At 35.8% G+C, this 22,270-nt stretch overlaps 1 protein-coding gene across 6 annotated transcripts in view; it reads left to right on the forward strand.

Moving 5' to 3' along the window:
• LOC115223776 (ELKS/Rab6-interacting/CAST family member 1) overlaps nt 1–22,270 on the forward strand; it is a 205,753-nt gene that overhangs the window by 169,904 nt on the left and 13,579 nt on the right. For 3 of the 6 annotated variants that reach the window (XM_036513003.1, XM_036513006.1, XM_036513007.1), the window contains exons 16-17: nt 12,861–13,034; nt 20,999–21,181. In XM_036513003.1, coding sequence (XP_036368896.1) covers nt 12,861–13,034; nt 20,999–21,157 — 333 coding nt within the window. In that variant the 3' untranslated portion in view covers nt 21,158–21,181. Of the gene's footprint in view, nt 1–12,860; nt 13,035–20,998; nt 21,182–22,270 lie in introns of those variants that run through there. The other 3 variants (XM_029794444.2, XM_036513004.1, XM_036513005.1) reach the window with 2 other exon arrangements.

Genomic DNA, 22,270 nt, shown 5'->3' on the forward strand with positions numbered 1-22,270 from the left:
GTGTTAAATATGCAAAATTGCAACTTCTACTAACATTAGTGGCTTTATAAGTAAACTGGTTTTTGGATTGTTAAAGAGAGTGCACAACTGCTAACAAAGATCCCAACCAAGAGAGATATGTACAAGTACAACAAGTCCCTCTTTTTCTCTCCATTAACATACTGTTTGCATTCATTGTAACACAAAGTGTTGGCTACAACTGGATCAAGCTAAAGCTGTGTCATTGAGAAATTTGCTTCTGAACCACATAGTTTTGGGCTCAGTCCCACCGCATGGCACAGTTTCAATTCTAGCCTTGGGCTAACCAAAGCCTTGTGAGTGGATTTGGTAGACGGAAACTGGAAGAAGCCTGTCGTATATATGTATATATATATGTATGTATGTATGTGTGTCTGTGTTTGGGTCTTCTTATTTTGATATCACACGATAATTGTAAATGAGTTTCACTGTCATACAAGCAGGGTCATTCATTTCTAATATTCTGCAAAAACATGTTTAGCCACTGAGAAATATCAGCTTACTTGGAAACAGGTGAGGGTTGACAACAGGAAGGGATCTTGCGATATAAAAATTTCCCTAATTAAACTCCAATCTTGCGTGGAAAAGTGGAGGCATAGGAGTGGCTGTGTGGGTAAGTAGTTGCTTACAAACCACATGGTTCCGGGTTCAGTCCCACTGTGTGGCACTTTGGGCAAGTGTCTTCTACTATAGCCTCGGGCTGACAAAAGCCTTGTGAGTGGATTTGGTAGACGGAAACTGAAAGAAGCCTGTCGTATATATGTATATATATATGTATGTGTGTGTCTGTGTTTGTCCCCCCCAATATCACTTGACAACCGATGCTGGTGTGTTTATGTCTCCGTAACTTAGCGGTTCGGCAAAAGAGATCGATAGAATAAGTACTAGGCTTAGAAAGAATAAGTCCTGGGGTCGATTTGCTCCAGCATGGCCACAGTCAAAATGACTGAAACAAATAAAAGAGTAAAAAAAAAAAGTATTGAAATGATGATGATTGTGATGATTATATGTCCAATAGTGCATTGTAGCAATGAAAGAAAACACTATAAACACACCAGCCAGGACCACTGGACTGGCTCCTGTGCAGATGGCATGTAAAAAACACCATTTGTTCATGGCTGTTGCCAATACCGCCTGAGTTGCACGTAAAAAGCACCCACTACACTCTCGGAGTGGTTGGCATTAGGAAGGGCATCCAGCTGTAGAAACTCTGCCAAATTGAGATTGGAGCCTGGTGCAGCCATCTGGTTCGCCAGCCCTCAGTCAAAATCGTCCAACCCATGCTAGCATGGAAAGCGGACGTTAAACGATGATGATGATGATGATAATAATAGATATAAAATGGTATAAGCATAAGCTTATATTAGAAATTATTTTAAAAGTGGTGACTTGGCCGAAGTCTTAGAACTTCAGATACAATGCCCCTGGCTGTTATTTGGCCTGAGACTATTTTCTCTGAGTTCAAATCCTGCTGCCAAGATCAGCTTTGCTTTCCATCAATAAAATAAAGTACCAGTCAAATACTGGGGGTCAGAATGGTTGACTGTTTCCTTTCCCCTAATTTCTGGTTTTGTACTTATGTAAGAAATCTTTATTATTGTTGTTGTTTCGGTTTGAAGCCCCTTGTAGTCTTTCAAAGTATTTTTCAATATGTTTTTCATGAATGTGTGTGTGTGTGTGCCTTTTTTAAAAATTTCTTTAGGATATAGGAGGAGGGGGTTTAAAAATATTGATTTTTGGGTGGGGTTCACTATTTTTAAACTAAAACAATAACTGAATGTTTCTGCTTTTTTTTCATTTTCCAATATTTCATTTTATGCCATTATATTGTATTTCACTATTTTTCGTTCCCTCTTCCCTTCTACCTCCACCTCCCACATCACTACATGTCATTTTATTCATTCTTTACTCTTGTGGCTAATAAACAAATGATTATTGTTGTTATTACTAATAGTTTTTATGTTGTATTGGTAGAATCTTTAGTACTGTGGCAGTCATGTTCCTTTGTGTATCTTACCATGACCACCTTTAACTTTCATTCATTCAGGGGTAGATAAAATAAAGTAGCAGTCATGTACCCGAGACAATTTAACCATTCAACAAATTTTCTCATCTTGTACTTATAGAAGAAAATAACTTTTATCATTGTTAAGGGAGGGGATTGGCAGAGAATCAGAGAATACCATGCAGTATTTGTTCTGGCTCCTTGTTCTGAGGTCATATTGACCTTTTAAGGTCAATAAAAACATACTAGTCAAATGCTAGTGTCTGTGGTATCAACTAAGCCCCACTCTGCAAAATCTCAGGCTTTATGCCTATGTTAGGAACAATTATTATTATTATTATTATTATTATTATTATTATTATTATTATTCCACAAATGGTGGTGAGCTGGCAGAATTGGTAGCATGCTGGACAAAATGCTTAGTGGCATTTCATCCATCTTCATGTTCTGAGTTCAAATTTCACCGAGGTCAACTTTGCCTTTCGTCCTTTCAAGGTTGATAAATAAGTACCAGTTGAGTACTGGGGTCAATGTGATCGACTACACCCCTCCCCACAAAATCTAGGCATTGTGCCTATAATAGAAAGGATTATTATTATTATTATTATTATTATTATTATTATTATTATTATTATTATTAAGGGGGCGAGCTGGCAGAATCGTTAGCATGCTGGGTAAAAAGCTTAGCAGTATTTCGCCCGTTGCTACATTCTGAGTTCAGATTCTACAAAGGTTGACTTTGATTTTCATCCTTTCAGGGTCGATAAAATGAGTACCAATTGAGCACTGGGGTCGATGTGATCGACTTAATCCCCTCCTCCAAGTTTTCAGTTCTTGTGCCTACAGTAGAAAAGATTATTATTATTATTATTATTAAGGCTGGCCGAATCGTTAGCAAGTTGGGCAAAATACTTTGCAGTTTTCCGTCTGTCCTATACATTCTGAGTTCAAATGCTGTCGAGATTGACTTTGCCTTTCACCCTTTCGGAGTTGATGAAATAAGCACCAGTTGGGATCTGGGGTCAATGTAATCAACTAGCCCCTCCCACCAAATTTCAGGCCTTATGCCTTTAGTAGAAAGGATTATTATTAATATTATGTTAGTGATTCAACCAATTTTGTATGCTGAATACCAAGCCACTACTATTATTTTTTTATTATTTTTTTATTACTTTTTAAAAGATGTTTCTGTTCCTAGTTCTTTCCCAAACGATGTTTGATTTACATTAAACTAATCTAGTTTTGCTGTGTTTGGAAATTGAAGAAATCAAAATAACAAAACCATGTCTGTGTGTCTCTTGGTTGCAGTTCCAATAGAATTTGCTGCTGGTTTTTTTTGGTTTGTTTTGTATTGAAATTTTAATAAGTTGCAAATTGTTTAATTTTTTTTTGTTCTTTTTTTTTCCCCCCTTTAAGTTCCCAATTTATCCCTTTCCCTTGTATTTTTGCACAGTGGTATCTGAGAATGCTTCCGCTATGGTTTCCATCCTGGTAATGCTGCTGTTTTTGTTTGCTATACTTGTGTGAATTACAATTCTTTTTTTTCCTTTTTGTTAATAAATATATTAATCCATTTTAAAAATGTTTGTGATGACCCCTTGTCTGGCATTGTGTCGAGTGACCAACCTGTTATCATTTATATTACATACACACATGCAAGCACACACACATATATACATATATATATCCACACATGTATATGTATGTATGTATGTATATGTATGTTGGATTCAAATTCTACCAAGGCCAACTTTGTCTTTCATTCTTTTAGAGCCAATAAAAAATACATACCAGCTGAACACTTTGCTCAATGCTGACCTTGTACCAAATTTGAAACTGTATATATATATATATAAATATATATATATATATATATATATATATATATATATATATATGTATATATACATATACATATATATATACACACATATATATATATACATATATTGAGCATATATATATATATATATATATATACACATATATATATAATTTCATTTAAACATATTGAGATTAAATATTTCTGAATATATATATCCAGAAATATTTATAAATGAGTTCTTAAAATCTTCTCAAATCACAACCTCCTGTCTTACAAAATGGAAAAAAGGAAAGGGCTACATTGGATAATACTGTCTTGTATAACTTGAAGATGCTCACCATCCTATTCCCACTCTTAGTTCAAAGACATTCTGCCTCCTCGCTTCTTTTTCTGCTACTGCCCCTACTACTACTGCTACTAATACTACTATCATGATGTAGGTATGGTATTTAGGCAATTTCATGTTTGTTGAAAATATTGATGTCTTATACAAAGCAAAGGGAACATTTTATAATTGATGAAAAACAAAAGTGGAAACTTAGAAAAAGGTAAGAAACTATGCCTATATAGTTTGCTGAAAACTCATTTGGTTCTGCTGCCATTCACTTCATATGACTGGCTTTACTGAAAGATTAATGTAAATAACCTGAAGAATAATGTAACATTAAATGTAAATATTTTTTTCCTCTGGTTTAGTCAGAAAAGGATTGTCACAAATGATCCTTTTCTAAGGACTTCTGAAATTATGGAGACAAAAGGAGGAAGAAAATGAGAACCTGGTTTGAAATCTTGCAGCAGAATAGATTCCACTATTTTACACTCAAGGGTCCAGTGGTGGTGATTAAATTTGGAGACAGGTTAAACTACCCCTTACAACCAGGTACAATCCATACAACAAGTTCTTGCATCATTTTTATTTCTGGAATTGAGCAGTGATTCTCAAACTTATTTTCACTTCTAGTAGTCAGTGATGGTTTTGGGCTACATGTCTGCACTTGTACTCTTTCTGTGCAAGACTTTCACAATGTGAGTCACACTTTTGACCCTCTTTCAACATATTCTGCAGAGATTCGTTGCACTTGTATGGTATATATCCCTTTTCACCGAATTGGCATTCAATGCCTGATCCCAGGTAGTGATGATTAGGCTTTCAGTATTCTTTTTTAGGTCTCCCTTGCTGAGCCACCATTAAAGTGACACTGGGGTACAAATATACAAAGCCCGATACACCCATCATGACTACCTGTCTGATAAGGGTACACTGGCCTGTCTGACTGGCACATGCATCACAACCATATGTGTGCAACATCATGATCTCATATCAAGATAAACAGTGCATGACCTTGTAGGTGGGGCCCAGTTAGAATTTTCTGCAGGTCAACTAGCCCAAAATATCCCTGAATAAGGTTTGTTTCCACTACTCCTGCTCATGATAGAGATGTCCATATCATCAGTTACTAAGGGACACGCCCAACTGGTTAAGATCAAGCAAATCTGTGGTATTGAGCAGAATATTTGTTGTAGCACATCTTTTATATCATAACAAAACTATGTACATTATAAAAATTCCAATCATTTAAAATCAGAAGTCATGAGAGCCGTGGCCTGGTACTGCTTCAGGGCAGGGGCACATGGTTTAGTGGTTAGGGTGTTGGACTCATGATCATAAGATTGTGGTTAGGGTATTGGACTCATGATCATAAGATTGTGGTTTCGATTCCTGGACCAGGCAATACTTTGTGTTCTTGAGCAAAACACTTCATTTCACGTTGCTCCAGTCCACTCAGCTGGCAAAAATGAGTAACGCTGCAATGGACCAACATCTTATACAAATAGGAAATATATACATCATTGAAACTGGAAAACTGGCCCTTGTCAGTCAGCATGACTTGAGAAGGTAACGTTACCTTTTTTATTGCATCAGGGTATTTATGATTATTATTATCATTTTTATTATTATTATTTTTTACATTCCAAGTTCAAATTCCGTTAAGGCCAACTTTGCTTTTCATCCTTTCAGGGTTGATAAATTAAGGACCAGTCACACATTTTTGTTGTTTGGCAAGTATAGATATATGTGGTCAATTTCATATAAAAGAAATAAGGTCTATGGCATTGGAACCATGGCTTTCTATTCTTCCATGCATCTTCTCTAGATTTTCCAAGTCCCTCACCCTTTGCCAATGTGGCAGAAAGTTTGCCTGAATTTAACGTTTAAGCAGAATATCCAGACATATCTGCAATGCTTCTATTAACCCCTCCTTTCATCAATACTTCCCTGATTGATTCTAATTGATTGAACAAACCAATGAATAATTAAAGATATTTCCAACCATGACCACATGTATAACACTGAGTAACAAAATTTTTTTTTTTTTTTTCCTTGTCTTCGGTCAGTAAGTATTATTCCATACTTGCTTCTATCTAAAAATCAAAGGAAATGACTACTAATCCCTTCTGACTTTGATTTTGTGACCTGGACATCAATGTTTTAAAACTGACCTATTTTCCATTAATTTCAGACAGATTCAGCCCCGAATTGCTGAAGCAGAAATATTGTTATAGCAAATATTCTACTCGGTACCACAGATTTACTTGTCAGTTGCTTGACCATGTCCCTTAGTGGTTGACAATATGTGCATCTCTGATCATGAGCAAGAGTACTGGGAGAGCATCATAGTCCTGTGTTGAGAAGGACTCTTTGGGGTTTGAATAAATGTAACAAAAGTTTGAAGGAAATATTAGTAATTTTTCATACTTTTTCAGGTAAGCAAATAGGAAATAGCATTTGCTACCCAAGGACAAAAATCCTGTTACAATGTGTAATATATCAAAAACTATATTACCCAAAGTATTTGCTCTTCCCCCCTTTTTTTAAAAAACCCTTTAGCATTCAGATTATTGTGCCAAATGTTCTGCTTATTTGTTCTCATTGCTTTGAATTAATCATGCATTATCTTGTAGCTTTGAGATCTCAATGATATGATTATTTAATCGTTTAGTTTTAGAATGACAATGTAGGGTAGGTGTGAGAGGCTGGATCTGGCCAGTTTGAACAAAAAGCAGAATATTTGGGCTGAATATGTTTGGTTTAAATGCTAAAGGGAAAAGTCAGCAAGGTGTGATTTGAGGAAGGTACCTTTCTTTTTTTTTTGCCTGCTATTTGTAGCAGATCAAGAGACTATATACAGACTCCTTCATATAAATATATAGTCTTCTCCTTGTTGTTGTTATTGTTTTTTTACTCTTTATTAGCTTCAACTTCCTTTCCGTCTATTTTCCTCTTCATTTCTCCTCTCTTGTTTCTCTCTTTCTTATTTCTCTCACTCTTCTTTCTCTTTCTTCTCTCTCCTCAATATATTTTTCACTCCATACTTCTTTCTCCTTCTCTCTTTTTCTTGTTTCTCTCTCACTTCTCTCTCGCTTTCTCTCTTCCTGGTTTATTTTTCATTCTGTACATCTGTTTTCTCTCTCTTCCTGCTCTATATTTCCTTCTTCCTCCTTATTTTCTTATTATTTATTCATTTTCTTTCCATACTCTCTCTCTCTCTCTCTCTCTCTCTCTCTCTATCTCTCCATCTCTCTCCTTATTCCTAACAACTTCTCTGTATTAAACAAGCTTAGAAGCATCATTGATTTAAACAATTCACCCCCAATTTGTCATTTGATTTTTTTCTCCCAGTTTAAACTTGCACTGCATGTCCTCCCTTAAACTGTCTTCACTTTATCTGTGTCACCTTCTCCCACCACTACCACCACCCACCACCACTACTACTACTACTACTACTACTACTACTAATGATAATACTATTACTACTACTACTAAATATTGCAATGCTGTGTAACATGCAGCAATGCACAGGTAGCAATCATTTATATTTATATAAATATATTTATCTTTATTATTGCTTTTTTAAAAACAAACTCTGTTTTGTATATGACCCCACCCCCCGATCCCATCCCCCCCTCTGCTTCCCACTATTTCTTTCCCTCCATTATATAACTCCATCTGCTATTTTCTCTCTCTCTCTCTCTCTCTCTCTTCTCTCTCTCTCTCTCTATCTCTCCATCTCTCTCCTTATTCCTAACAACTTCTCTGTATTAAACAAGCTTAGAAGCATCATTGATTTAAACAATTCACCCCAATTTGTCATTTGATTTTTTTCTCCCAGTTTAAACTTGCACTGCATGTCCTCCCTTAAACTGTCTTCACTTTATCTGTGTCACCTTCTCCCACCACTACCACCACCACCACCACTACTACTACTACTACTACTACTACTACTAATGATAATACTATTACTACTACTACTAAATATTGCAATGCTGTGTAACATGCAGCAATGCACAGGTAGCAATCATTTATATTTATATAAATATATTTATCTTTATTATTGCTTTTTTAAAAACAAACTCTGTTTTGTATATGACCCCACCCCCCGATCCCATCCCCCCCTCTGCTTCCCACTATTTCTTTCCCTCCATTATATAACTCCATCTGCTATTTTCTCTCTCTCTCTCTCTCTCTCTCTCATTTCTCATTCTGTCTATACTGATAACCCCTTTCCACTCTCAATCTCACCTTCTTTGACCTTTTTCTCTTTCTCTCTCTCTCTCTCTCTCTCACTTTTCACCCTCTCTTATTTTCTGTGAAGAAAGTAATAAGTTAAATTATACTTAATTTAGTATTTTTGATAACACCATTTTCTTGAGATGTCATCAAATTTAATACTAAATAGTTATGTCTATGTATGTATGTATGTATGTATACCAAAAGTTTAAATAGAAACACAGCAAATGGAAAATTCACACACAGGGCTTTGCTAATTCCTTGTCAGTTGTCAAGTATGAGTCTATTGCATCTTATGACTGATAGAATAAGTACTAGGCTTACAAAGAATAAGTCCTGGGGTCGATTAGTTCGACTAAAGGCAGTGCTCCTGAATGGCCAAGTCAAATGACTGAAACAAGTAAAATAGTAAATGAATATGCATTATTTGTGTGTGTGTGTGTGCATTTATGTATTATAAATGCGTGTATACACACATATGTATGTGTGTGTGTGTATATATATAAAGCTGAAGTTGTCTGTGTGTGTGTGGCAGGTTTGGTAGCCTTCAACTAACACTATTTCCTCCAAGACCCTACGGTGCAAGTTGACCAAAATTGAGAGTATGATAGAAGAAGGCTTGCTCCTCATTCCACAGAAGAAAGAATTCAAATCGGACCATGTTAAGATCCAAAATTATTTACATCAAAAAGGTGCTTTTTTCTATGAAAATCCCTACTTTTTATGATTTTTTTACTGCTGTGTCGTCATTTTTCGGTGTATTTCAACCAGAAAAATGTTCACTTGAAGAGAATAACAAGCTACATAATGCAAATTTTTTGCATCTCAAAAAAGACTGAAACTATGTTAAAACTTTGTTTACGCGATATCAAAGTCTGCCGTTTTAAGTGCAACTAAAAAACAAACCCGAGCAATGCCAAGCTATACTGCTAGTATATATATGTGTGTGTGTGTGTGTGTGTGGTGTGTGTGTGTGTGTAGATATAGACAGACAGACATATAGATATAAATTTTGCTAATTCTCAGAACATTATACACTATGAATTACTACAAGAGCTGTATTTTGCTGAGCAGACAAAGTCTTTATACTTTTTAATAAAATCGCCATTGGCTTCAACCACGCCCTGCAGACGACTTCAGAATCTCCTGCAATTCTTCCGGACAGTCTCCTTGTTTAAGTTGGTGAATGCTGCCATAATCCTTGCCTTCAGTTCAACTTTGATGTTACAAGTTTTGTTGGTCTCTTGCTCAACTGCACCCCACACATAATAATCAAGGGGGTTGCAGTGTAGGGAGTTAGGGGTGACATGGTCACAGAAATTGTTTGACAGTGAGACTGTGGTTAGTAAGCAAAGTTCTTACCACACAACAATGTTGCACCTATAAATTATATATATATATATATATATATATATATAATATATATATATACATACATATACACACACACTATGGACTCTCCCATTGTTAGATGACATCTGAGGGTTCAGCAATTTCTGCCGGACAACCACACAGGGGATTTGTTTTTAGTGATCAAATGTTTGTGTAGACATAAACTCCCTCCCTCCATCAAATCAACATTACCTGTACAGGTGCAGTGGGTGCCACATGTCAGAGACAAAATGATCCCAGAGCAACATGAAAGGAAGTGCTTTGCTCAGTGCATCGCCCTGTCTGGGAATTGAACCCACAATCTCTCAATCACGAGTGCAACATCCTAACGACTAAGCCACCCCTCCCACCGTATATATATATATATATATATATATAATATGTAAAAGTAAGATCCAAGGATCAAAGTGTAGGAAGTTAGTAAGCTTCAAGAAGTCCATAGAAGGTATAAAAAACAACTTTCAGGAACAAAAGTGGTTTAGTGGTGTAGAAGGTTGTAGATTTTTCCCATATCAAAGTTTGATAAACTGTGAGTTAACTCAGGATCCCCTGACAACAATGTAGCCTTCATTTAACTAAGGTGCCTTCAGCCTGATGAGTAGCTAGTGGAGTACTCCTCATTGAGTAGTTACTACTTCCGAGGTTCTGCCAGCTGAGTAAGATATGTAACTTGGATTTTACCTGTTCCATTCCCTAAATTTGGATATATAGTTAATCCAAAAAAAAAAACAAAGAAAAACACAAGAAAAAGCATATATATATATATATATATACTAGCAGTATCGCCTGGCGTTGCTCGGGTTTGTAAGGGAAATAACTATAAAGCATTTTTAGAGAGTTATAGCCAAAAAATAGCAAAAAAATGGGAAAAAAATGATGGTAATTTTTTTTTAGAGTAAAAAAGGTCGAGTTGCGTCCCCTAGACAGTTTTTGGTTTGTGTTTCTGATTCTCGACCCCATGTCGAATTTATCGATTTTTTTTCAGAACTGGGGGAACTTTTCAAAATTTTCGCTGTGTTAGTTTTGAATTATGACATTGGGCTATGTGTGTGTCAAGTTTCATCAGAATCGGTTGAAAGCCGTGGTCAGGGTGAGGGTACAACCAAACAGACACACAGAAACACACACAGATAAGCTGCTGTTTATATAGAGAGAGATAAACAATTGCAGCGTGGAAGGTGTTTATAAGCCATTTAAGAAACACACAAAACCGTTAGATTCACTTCAACATTTAAATTTAATTTGTCAAAATATTTTCGTCGATTTGAAACCGCGACCTGTTCACTGACAAAGCTTCGTGCTGCATATATCATCATCATCATCATCGTTTAACGTCTGTTCTGCATGCTAGCATGGGTTGGACGGTTCAACCGGGGTCTGGGAAGCCAGAAGGCTACACCAGGCTCCAGTCTGATCTGGCAGTGTTTCTACAGCTGGATGTCCTTCCTAACACCATACCCTTCCTAACGCCACCATATATATATAAATATATATATATATAATTCATGTAATATTACATCTGATGATGTAAGGTAATATGTGCATACAGTTAGTGCTCAGGGTGACTTGCTGTCTCCAACTCCTGACACTGAAAGCATGGATGGTATAGGTGCCCAATAACAATTGACTATAAACAGGTTTTCAATTAATTTGGTACGTGTATAATAGAATAAAAATATAAACAGAGGAACAACTCGTATCAGGTTAGATTATATCTATATATATATATATTATTTACGAGTATAGATCAGAAGGAGGAAGGAAGTAATAAGGTGTGTGCAGGTAGTCTCTTACATCTGTTTCAAGAATAGATGTGCAGATGGTGCATTTCCATGAAAGCAAATGGCAGCCAATCTTATGGTAGCAATCCATTCCATCATCAGAGGGAGAATGAGGTATAGCCTTAGTAGAGAGCTTTGGTCTACCACTAGTGTCAGGTATGGAAGAAAGTTTGAAAGAAGAGAGGCAGAGATAATAAGGTGATAATAATTATTATGATCTTGCTTTCTACCAATGCTCTACCTAATTCTCATAAACATATATATGTGTATGTGTGTGTACACACACACATACAGATATAGATAGATAGATAAATTTATATATATATATAGTACAAAGTAAGATAGGGGTTATGGGTGTAACCCACTATGGGATAGCATTTATCTAATATACTGTTGGTAAAGTACCCAAATTCTTAATGCATAAATGTTTTAAATTGCAATGCAATTAACTCATTTAATGTATTAAACGGGTGAAGGTAAAGAAATATTTTTACCATAAATTTATAATAAACAAATAATCCAACATTATTATATCCGAAAGTTGATGAACAAACTAAATTTGTTTCTCCATTTGCTTATTTGTAAGATGAATAGATAGATATATGGATGGGCATTTCTCCAAAGAAATTACTTTCGAAAGACTGTTCTTGCTGCCATTACCCTTATCAACAAGCTGTCTTTGAAGATATGTGAAAAAAGGAATCTTTTCCTTGAAAATTAAAAGTTATCTATTTAACGATGCTTCAGTAATATATTCCGTGATTAAGTAATATGTATGTATATATATATATATATATATGCTAACTTATGTTAGTATAGAAAACACATATAAAGTGAAGCAACATATATATATACATGAGTGAAGATACACACACACACACACAGTCATACACAGATAGGCATATATACATGAGTGAAGATATACATACATACACACACACAGTCATACACAGATAGGCATATATACATGTGTGAATGTATGTGTGTAGATGTGTGTTTGCATATCTACAAATGCAAAATAAGGTTCCTATACGTTGGTGTCCCCCTTCTGTCATCTTTCTCTTTCTTTCATGTCTTGCTTTAATAAACCCCTACTCACCCCTATTTTCTCCCTACCCTCTCCCACACCAAAGCCGACCTTCTTTGGGACAGAAAAAAAAAAACGAAGTCTATATAAATAAATCTGTAAAATTCCTTTCCCTCCGACTCCTATCCCGTCCCCTTCCAAGCTTACGAGCACAGGTGTACTGAAGGCCGTTTATACCTTAGGTGATAAGAGCAGTTCGGAAAATAGAACACAGCAAGAAACGCCTCCGTACATTGATTGATCAGTTATTGGCTGCTGTTCTGGATACAGATCCACAGTTGCTTGAGGGATTACCACGGATACAGCAAGGACCGAGTGTGAGTGTCGCCACCCTGAGGACGCTAAGCAGTGAAGAGGTAAGCAACGTCGTGCAAGGTATTACTGTTTTGTCAATTGTTTGATGTTGTTGTTGGTGTTGTTGTTGTTGTTTGGCTGCCAGGTTAATCCTCATCGAGTAGACCTATAATCAAAGGCGTTCCAATCATGGCCATCCCATCTTTTTAGGGAGTACACAGGATTACATTAGCCAATGTCTCCTCTGCTTTCTGGAAGATGGTAGGGTAAGATTGGAAGATGGTTTGGCAGCTATTTCTAGCAGACTCGATGACCACATCAAGGATCCTTTGTTGGCTTGTAGTTATTTCTGATGTGATTCTTGCTGTTGTTCTTGTTGTTGTTGCTGGTGTTGTTTTTGATGTTACTTACTCCTACTATTTAACCCAGGAAACATTCTTGTTGACCATCTGTTGCTATTGTTGTTGTTGCTGGTGTTGTTGATATTGTTGTTGTTCAGACTCAGATCAAACTTAATCAAGTAGACTTTATAAATCAAAGTCATTCCAGCCATGACCATTCCATCTTTTCCATTAGTGCTAACCCAGACAGTCTTCTTTCTCCTGTAGCATTTCTTTGGTATGTTTTAATTCTACTTAAGGCAGAAAAGGATCGCTCTACAGAAGCAGTGGTCGACGGAATTGTCAAAAGCAACTTGCACAGATTGAAGAGTTCTGGCAAAGCTTCAACAAGATCAGTGCTGTTAATGTAACTCATTAAATGACTTACACTTGGTTTTTAAAAATCTTTCATTGAATACATCACATTGAGCTCACTTTGTAATCGTATTACATAAAAAAATCTGCCATAAGTTGTTCTTAAAGAATCTAAAAAGTCCACAGGAAATTGTTTGCAATACTCAAGAACTTTGTTGAAATTCGAAAGTTCCATCTTCTAAGGATGACTATCGTGCTTTATTTGGTCAACTATTGTACTGATGATTTTGTTATAAAGCATTCTATAATATCGTTGGGGATCAATAGATATATTCTTGGATCTCTGAATTCCGATTCCTGCATCGACTCCATATTTTCCCCCTAACCTATCATAAAAGATTGAAAAATTATCAAGTTTGTTTTCGAGTACAGTTCTACTTTTATCTATGTTGTATGCTTTGATTTTTACGTGCATCTAATTGTAAAGTTTATGCGAACCTTCCCGAATATTTTAAGATCTATCAAACATTTTATATGTCTTTGAGAACTGACGTGCTTTAGCATAGCCATATGGAAATTATTTAAATCATCCTAGCCTTTATCATTCCAAACATTCTTTTCTAAGCCAAAAAGTAAACAGGGCCAACAGAATAATTTATAAAGAGCAACACTTCCAGTTAACCATTTCTTCTTTTCATACGAATTAACCTGAAATTGTCTCGTGAATTTATTGTAGCTTCGCAAATTAGGTAAATTCGGTGTTGGTCTCCCACCGCTTATAATTAATTATTTTCCATCGAAGTCTCTTTTCGAAAAACTATTTCTCAAAATATCGTTTATAACACATTTCACTCATTTCGAAAAAGGCTGCTCTTATATAAGAACCCACGTGGAAGCGCCGGCATAAATTGTAAGTCAATTTCAACAAAACAGAAAAATAACCTTAGCTAAATTAATTTACGATTAATTAGCTATTTCCAAAATAAGAAATATAATATAGATTATAATTTTGTTTTCAAAACACTCCAAAAATATATTAGTGCAAACAGATGTTTTGGATAAAATAAATTCGAACTTACCGCCATGTTATTCCAACATTTCAGCTGGCAAACTCAAGAATTATGGGACTGCTCTTGTTCCACACTAACAAATAGACAGAGAGGGGTGTCATGCGGTCTTCTCAAAGCATGACAGATCTTTTCGCTTTGACCGGAAGATTTTTTAAATAATTTCTTTGTAACTAAACACTTTTAAACTTTGTATACTGTTTATAAAACATCTTTTTCTCTTGGCTTTCTTGAGAAAATTCTGTAGTTTGTAAGATATTTGGTCTTTAATTTCTTAATTTTCGGCAATTTCAACCAATCAATGACGTCTATTGAGGTGAAAACAATATCTGCCGAAGTCTGTCAACATCAATTTTTTACGGTGTCATATGAAAATATCCCTGCTATTTATGAGAAAAAAGATACCCTATGGCCATAAACTGAGGGGTCACTCGTAAACAGAGCTGGATAATAAAACCGTTCCCTCTTTAGTGTCCACCCATAATTATGACCCTGGTATCGATCTATTGCATTTCAATCTGTGTTAGGGTTAGGGGTGGGGGGAAGGGTATCTTTTTTTCTTCAGAAATGTAAATAAACCCAATCTGTTTCTTAAACGGTAAGCTTCTTACCACACAGTCACTCCATGTACAGTGATTAAAACAAGTTGAGCGATCGCACACATGCACCAGATGTAAAGATGAATTATATTATTTAAAAGTCATATGAAAACTCAGATTATTAAACCATTTTGATTTTAAGCATTTGTATGATGAGTTTATGTAGTCAACATTGGGTTATAATATGGAGGAAGCCTTTCTGAAATTGTTTGAAACAGGCAATAGTTTAATGCCCTGGGGCATTAATACAACTTTCAAGTATTTGTTTCTGTATGTTTGTGTGTGTGTGTGTGTATGTATGTATGCCATGATAGATCGTTAGCCACTACACACATTTTTTTCTCTCCTTGTTTTTTTTTTTCTGTGTCCCTTTTTGTAGAAGAGTGTAGGCTCGAAACGTAAAAGACTTTTTCTATTCCTGAGCGTTATACTAATACATCTGTTTGTTTTGTACACCACCTGTCTTCGTCTTTTGTTTTTTTTGTAAACTCTCCCTATGTATGTATGCATTTATGTATGTATGTATGTATGTATGTATGTATGTATGTATGTATGTATGTATGTATGTATGCTTGTGTGTATAGAAGTAGAGAGAGAGCTGATGTTAACTCCACTCCTGGCTGCACTAGCTGTACTTCTCGCTTCTTAGTAAATCATTTTTATGCAGGCTTGTAAATGTGATGCTACATGCTACATCTGGAATGAAAATAACACTGTACTATTGTTGTTGTTGTTTTTTTTGTTTACTTCTAGTAGGATTTTTTTTATTTTATTAAAAAAAATTCTTTTAGCCTCTTCTTCGTACTCACAAATCAATCAAGCTGAGCTTGTCTTAGATTAAATGCAGTTTATTTCAAAAGGTATGGCTTCTCAATCCGCAAATGGCATTCATATGACTAGATAGAGCTTGTGGCATTATTCCAGTTTATGATTTTATAATCTTCAGGATTTATTGGAATCTGTTTCTAAACATTTATTTTAAAACATATTTTATTTATTTTCTTGTTTTGTTGATTGATGTTGTTGTTTTACCCAAGGTGGCTCTGATCTAACAGGCCTACGATCAAAGATGTTCCAGACATGACATATGCCAACCATTTTGTATATTTAGGTCTACATCATCTAAATAAGATGGTATATTGTTAGTCTCTCCTTCACATTAAGGGCAGCAATACCCAGGTTTGCAGCCAAAGCTACAAGGTTGGAATTGGACCTTGCATGTTGTCCCTGAAATGTTGATATCTGAACTACATAGGGTTGGGAACCAAACTGCTTACCACACAACCAGGTCCACACCTTGTTTTGGATTTTTAAAATCATCATCATCATCATCATCAAAGTCATGGCTTCATCTACTTCAAATTCTATAGATAAAGATGAGTTATATTGTTGATCCTTAAACATGTTCCAGTCATTAGACTGTGGCCATACTGGGGCACTGCCTTGAAGAAATTTTAGCCGAATGAATCAACCACAGTACTTTTTTGTTTTTGAAGTCTGACACTTATTATATCAGGCCCCTTTGCCAAACCTCTAAGTTACAGGGACATAACCATACCAACACCAGTGGTCAAGCAGTGGTGATGGGAGAAGCACAGACACAAAGACACACACACACATATGTATATATATATATATATATATATATATACGACAGGCCTCATTCAGTTTCCGTCTTCCAAATCCACTCACAAGGCTTTGGTCGACCCGAGGCTATAGCAGAAGACACTTGCCCAAGGTGCCGTGCAGTGGGACTGATCCTGAAACCATGTGGTTGGGAAGAAAGCCTCTCACCACACAGCCACACCTGTGCTTCACTTCACCAAAAGATTGTAAATCTTTTGGGAAATTTTTAGACCAAGAAAAGACTACCCATGATTGGTATTTGTTAATTGCATGGAAAAATGATTATTGCAAAGATTAAATTAATTTAATTGACATTGGGTTTTTGCACCACAATTATAAAGTTATAAAAGAAAAAAATTGATTTTTTTTAGGGGTGGGGGAATAAAATGGTCAATTCTGCTGCCAGTTTTGCAGCAAGAAATTCAGGTTCCAAGGAATCTAATTCTTGGTTCGTATCAATGAAAGTAATCTGTGTGTGTGTGTGTGTGTGTGTGTGTGTGTGTGTGTGTGTGTGTGTGTGTGTGTGTGTCTGTGTGTGTGTGCACATACATGTGCATGTGTGTGTTATAAAAATATAAACCAATGAAAAATGATTATTATATATGAATTGAATATAATGTATAGTCATGTATTGTATTACCTCATTGCATAAATTATATTGTATATCGTATAAACCTGTTTCTTTTCTCTTAAGTATTTATGGTTTTATATGAGGGGGTATCCAAAAGAAGCCGGAATATTGCAATATTATTTTATTCCCTTAGTTTTACATATTTTTACACTTTTATCCCCTTCAAAGTATTCTCCATTTGAAGTAAGGCATCAGTCCAGACACGTTTTCCAGTATTCAAAGCAGTGCCGGAACTCTTGCGAGGTAATGCCTTTTAACATCGGCAAATTCCATAGCACCAGCTTTCGTCACCAGGGGTTGCCTTCAAAATTGGTTCAGATCAACTTCCAACTGTTCTTTCACTTCACGAAATGCATTCAACCATGACTGCTTTTGGTTTTTTGTGTGCAAGTGAGGCATAAATTTTATTGCAACTCTCTTCATGTGTTATTCTTCTCATAAAATTCGTTGGCAGAAGCTCCAGGACTCACCAGTCATATCAACAAGTTCGTCAATTGTTTGGTGACAGTCTGTCAAGATCAATTCATGAATTTTCATTCATTTGGCAAGCTGATGGTTGACCTGAATGGTTGACCTGAATGATTGACCTGATGGTTGATGGTTGTCTTGAATGTGGTTGGGCCTCAAGCCACAAGTGACCATCCCCAAAGCATGGAAACCACTTGTAAACTTGTGTTTTGCTCATGGCAGCATCGAGTAAGGTGTTTGAAGCATGACAACTGTTTCAGCCACTGTTTTTCCTCAGCAGAAAACAGAATTTCACGGAAGCATGCTGTTCCTTTGTTTTCAGCCATCGCAGAAATTGATGAAGAGGGGAGAAGCACTGCAAAGCAAAGACGCACCATGTGGCACAGTAGGGCTACAATCAACACCCCTGGTTGGCAGACTAATGCTTGAGTGTCACATTAAGTGACCTCTAGTGACAGAAACCTGAACTACAACGGGCTTGTTTCACAGAGAATGTTTCCGGTTACTTTTCGGTACCCCCTCATATATCCCTTACAATTTGTATAAATGTATTTGTGTTGAGTATCTATTGGTAAATTACTTTGTACTAATTGCTGTCTGGTCTGTGGATGTATTAATAATAACAATAACAATAATACAGGTGCATTTTGTTTCACTAACTTAAGGTAAGGTGTTGACTAAAAAAATCTTCAAGCCAGTTGGCTTTTTTTTTGTATTTCCTTGGCTTTTGTTGTATTTTAACTGCTGGATTGAAAGTCATGTCAATGAACAAATATATTTCTCTAACAAATGAAGCAACCCTATCTTTTCTATCTTTTTTTTTTTTGCTTTTATCCCATTATACACACACACAAACAAACACAAATGCACCTGTGATTAGATGAACATTTTGAAAGATTTTTCTAGGCACAGGTGTTGCTGTGTGGTAAAGAGCTTACTTCCCAACCACATTGTTCTGGGTTCAGTCCCACTGCATGGCAATATGGCACCTTCTGCTATATCCTCAGGCCATCCAAAGCCTGTATATATATAGTCAATAATAATAAGGGTAAAATGAATTAATTAGTAATTAATAATTTTACCAAGCAGTGTTCAGTATGTAAAAGGACCATTTACGGTATATTTAAACATTACTTTATATAATTAGGGTTCAGCAAAAAAATTTACTTTACCACACACCGAACTTTTAGAAATAGCAGCCAAAGAATTTAGCTATTTCCTCTACTATAAGAAGAGTCTCCCAGACAATGTATATATAGACGAACCAGAAGGCTTTGTAAGGTTAGCTCATCATTATTAAGTCTGCCAGCAATGAAGAAATACAACCCTTCCAACTGGCCCCTACACAGTGGCTATCAACCCAGTTGATTACTTTAGTTTCTTTGTCAAAGCTCTTTCGTCACACATCTTGTGACCTCTTGTTGTATTTAGATAGAGATACAAACCACAAAAAGACAAAATGGGATAAGCAAAACAAGAGGAGACACATGGGACAGAGAGTTGCTGAAGAGGTCACAGAGTGTGTGAAGAAAGAGCTTTGACAAAGAAACTAAAAAAATAATAAAGCTGAAGTGAAGACCAAATATAGAGTGCATGGGTTTAATTAGCAAAATATGACCATCCCCAAGTATAAGAATATCTTATAGATTGCTGTTTAATCATTTTTTTCCTCATTAATCAGTTTCTGGACTCATTAATGAGAAATAAAAAAATAGACATCAATAGATTAAGTCGTTTGTCCAGTTAAGCATAAATAGAATTTTTATTTTTTATTTTTGTGTTTGTGTTTTTTAATTGTTAGTATCAGTTGAATTTCCCCATTTAAAATACCAGTCTACCCTCTCTCAGTTTAATCAATTATTGTAACCATAGCAACAGCAGAGAAGTGCTTTTATAGCCTGGTTCACTATTTTTCTTGTCAGTAAATATAATGGCCGTCTTACATTTAAACAGGTTGCATGTAAAAATGCAAGTATAACAGTAAATGTAAGTCAGAATACTAGTTTAAGTGTTGAAAAAATTTGTAGAATTCTTCTTGTGCTGAGAGTTCTGTAAAATTAGCACCACTGTAGAAACATTTCAAATATACTTTTATTTGTGGTATTTTTATAATTCACATGGAATAAAATTTTTGAACAGCTGTGAGGTAGTAACAATTTGATTTCAGAAGATTCTGAGAAACAAATCAGCAAAATTTTTTCATAGCATACAGCAAATGGAATTGTAAATTCTTACACAAAGTAGCTAAACTTTGTTGGTGAGTATTAAGACCCTCCAGCCTTCATCAGGTGTCTTGGGGAAATTTTGAACCTGGGTTCTCATTCTTAAGGTATTTTTCGATGTTATTATTATTATTATTATTTTTTTCCTTCTTTCTTCAAATTTTCTTCCGTTTCTCGCCAAATGTTTTTCCATACACCTAGGGCTCATTGTATGCATTCCCAGATTACACATGCAAATTCACATGTACAATATGTATTTAAAAAATTAATAAATAAATAAATTCATGAATGGATGTTGTTTTCACAGCGATAATGCTCTTCTCAGTACATGAGCTGTTCCAGTTAACACAATTTTTTGCACTTCCTGTAGAGATGGTAAACCTGGTATCATTTTCCGAGTTCAATTCCAGGCAGTGACCGGAATAATAATAATAATAATAATAATAATAATAATAATAACAACATCTGTCAAATGTAAATAATGTACATAATTCCTCATCTCTTAAATAAAGAACTGTATTCATAGTCCTAATGTTTACTTAATTTTAAAAAAATTTATTCATGTTCAATCCCTGACGCGGTAAGTTTCCATTAAAGGTTAGTCACAAGATTTTTTTATACACTTTTATGTTGTTTCCTGTCTCGGATATTTTCTATTTTTTCTTTTCTTTTTTGTGGTCTTTTTCATTGTTTTTTCTTTTTTCTCTTGTCATTACAGGTTCGACTGGAACTGCATAAAAGTGACCGAGACTGCCAGAAATTACAAGATTATGCCAATATCTTACTACAGAGGGTCGGAGCTTCCTACCCAGAATTATTAGACAATTTTGTTTCCATGATGGAATCATCTGATACGGAGAGTTGTCAAAGCACGTGACACATGCAGGCACACACACATGCACACGTACAAATACGGGCATGCACATACACACAAATACACACCCACAGACCTCTCACAGCCCTCCCCCTCCACACAGTTATTATTATCATCATATAGTGTGATCGCCGGGGAAGGGGATGCTCTCCATCTCTGTTCTTCTCCCTCTCCCCTCTCTCTCTCTCTTTCTCTCCCTCCCTCATCTGTTGAGATGGGTCCTGCATTCACATTTTAATACATCTTTCTTTTTTCTTTACATTGAAGCTGAGTATATATATGTTTGAAAGTATGTATATATGTATATTTACATTTATATGTGTGTGTGTATATATATATATATATGTATGTATGTATGAATGTATGCGGAGCTTTCAACTGGTAGCACCCGTATGTACAAATTGTTTGCGAAACATCTAAGTATAGATGGGTTTTTTTCTCTCCTTGTTTTTTCTGTGTCCCTTTCTGTAGAAGAGCGTAGGCTCGAAACGTAAAAGTCTTTTTCTATTCCTGAGCGTTATTCTAATACATCTGTTTGTTTGTTACACTACCTGTCTTTGTCTTTTGTTTTTTTCGTAACCTCTCCCTATATATATATATGTGTGTGTGTGTGTTTAAATATACATACATACATACATACATACATACATATAATAATAATAATGTTCATCCGTTGTGGACGATGACCAGAGACATGACATGGGAGAAGAAGGCGGGACACATTACGTCTGGTTGTGGCTGATCAGGTGGATGTAAGCTCAGAAGGGGTTCTGCTGCAGGTCAGGCATTGGTGGTCAGCTGGGAATTAAGGCAAAGACTTGGCCCTGGACCTGCACCGCTCATGGCTTCTTTGTGCTCCTGCAGTCCTGCACCACTGTTTCCATAGCTGCACCAGACACAGCAGTCCTGTCGAGGGATCGCGGGTTCATATCTCAGACCGTATGTATATATGTATGGGTGGATGGATGGATGCATGCATGTATGCAAAGTATGTATGTATGCGTGCATGTCATGCATGTATGGATATGTGGCTATGAACAATTGCACATGCATGCATGCTTACACACACACACACACACATGCATGCAGACATATACATATATACCTAATAAATGT

The sequence above is a fragment of the Octopus sinensis genome, linkage group LG24 (assembly GCF_006345805.1).
Source record: "Octopus sinensis linkage group LG24, ASM634580v1, whole genome shotgun sequence".
Lineage (NCBI taxonomy): Eukaryota > Metazoa > Mollusca > Cephalopoda > Octopoda > Octopodidae > Octopus > Octopus sinensis.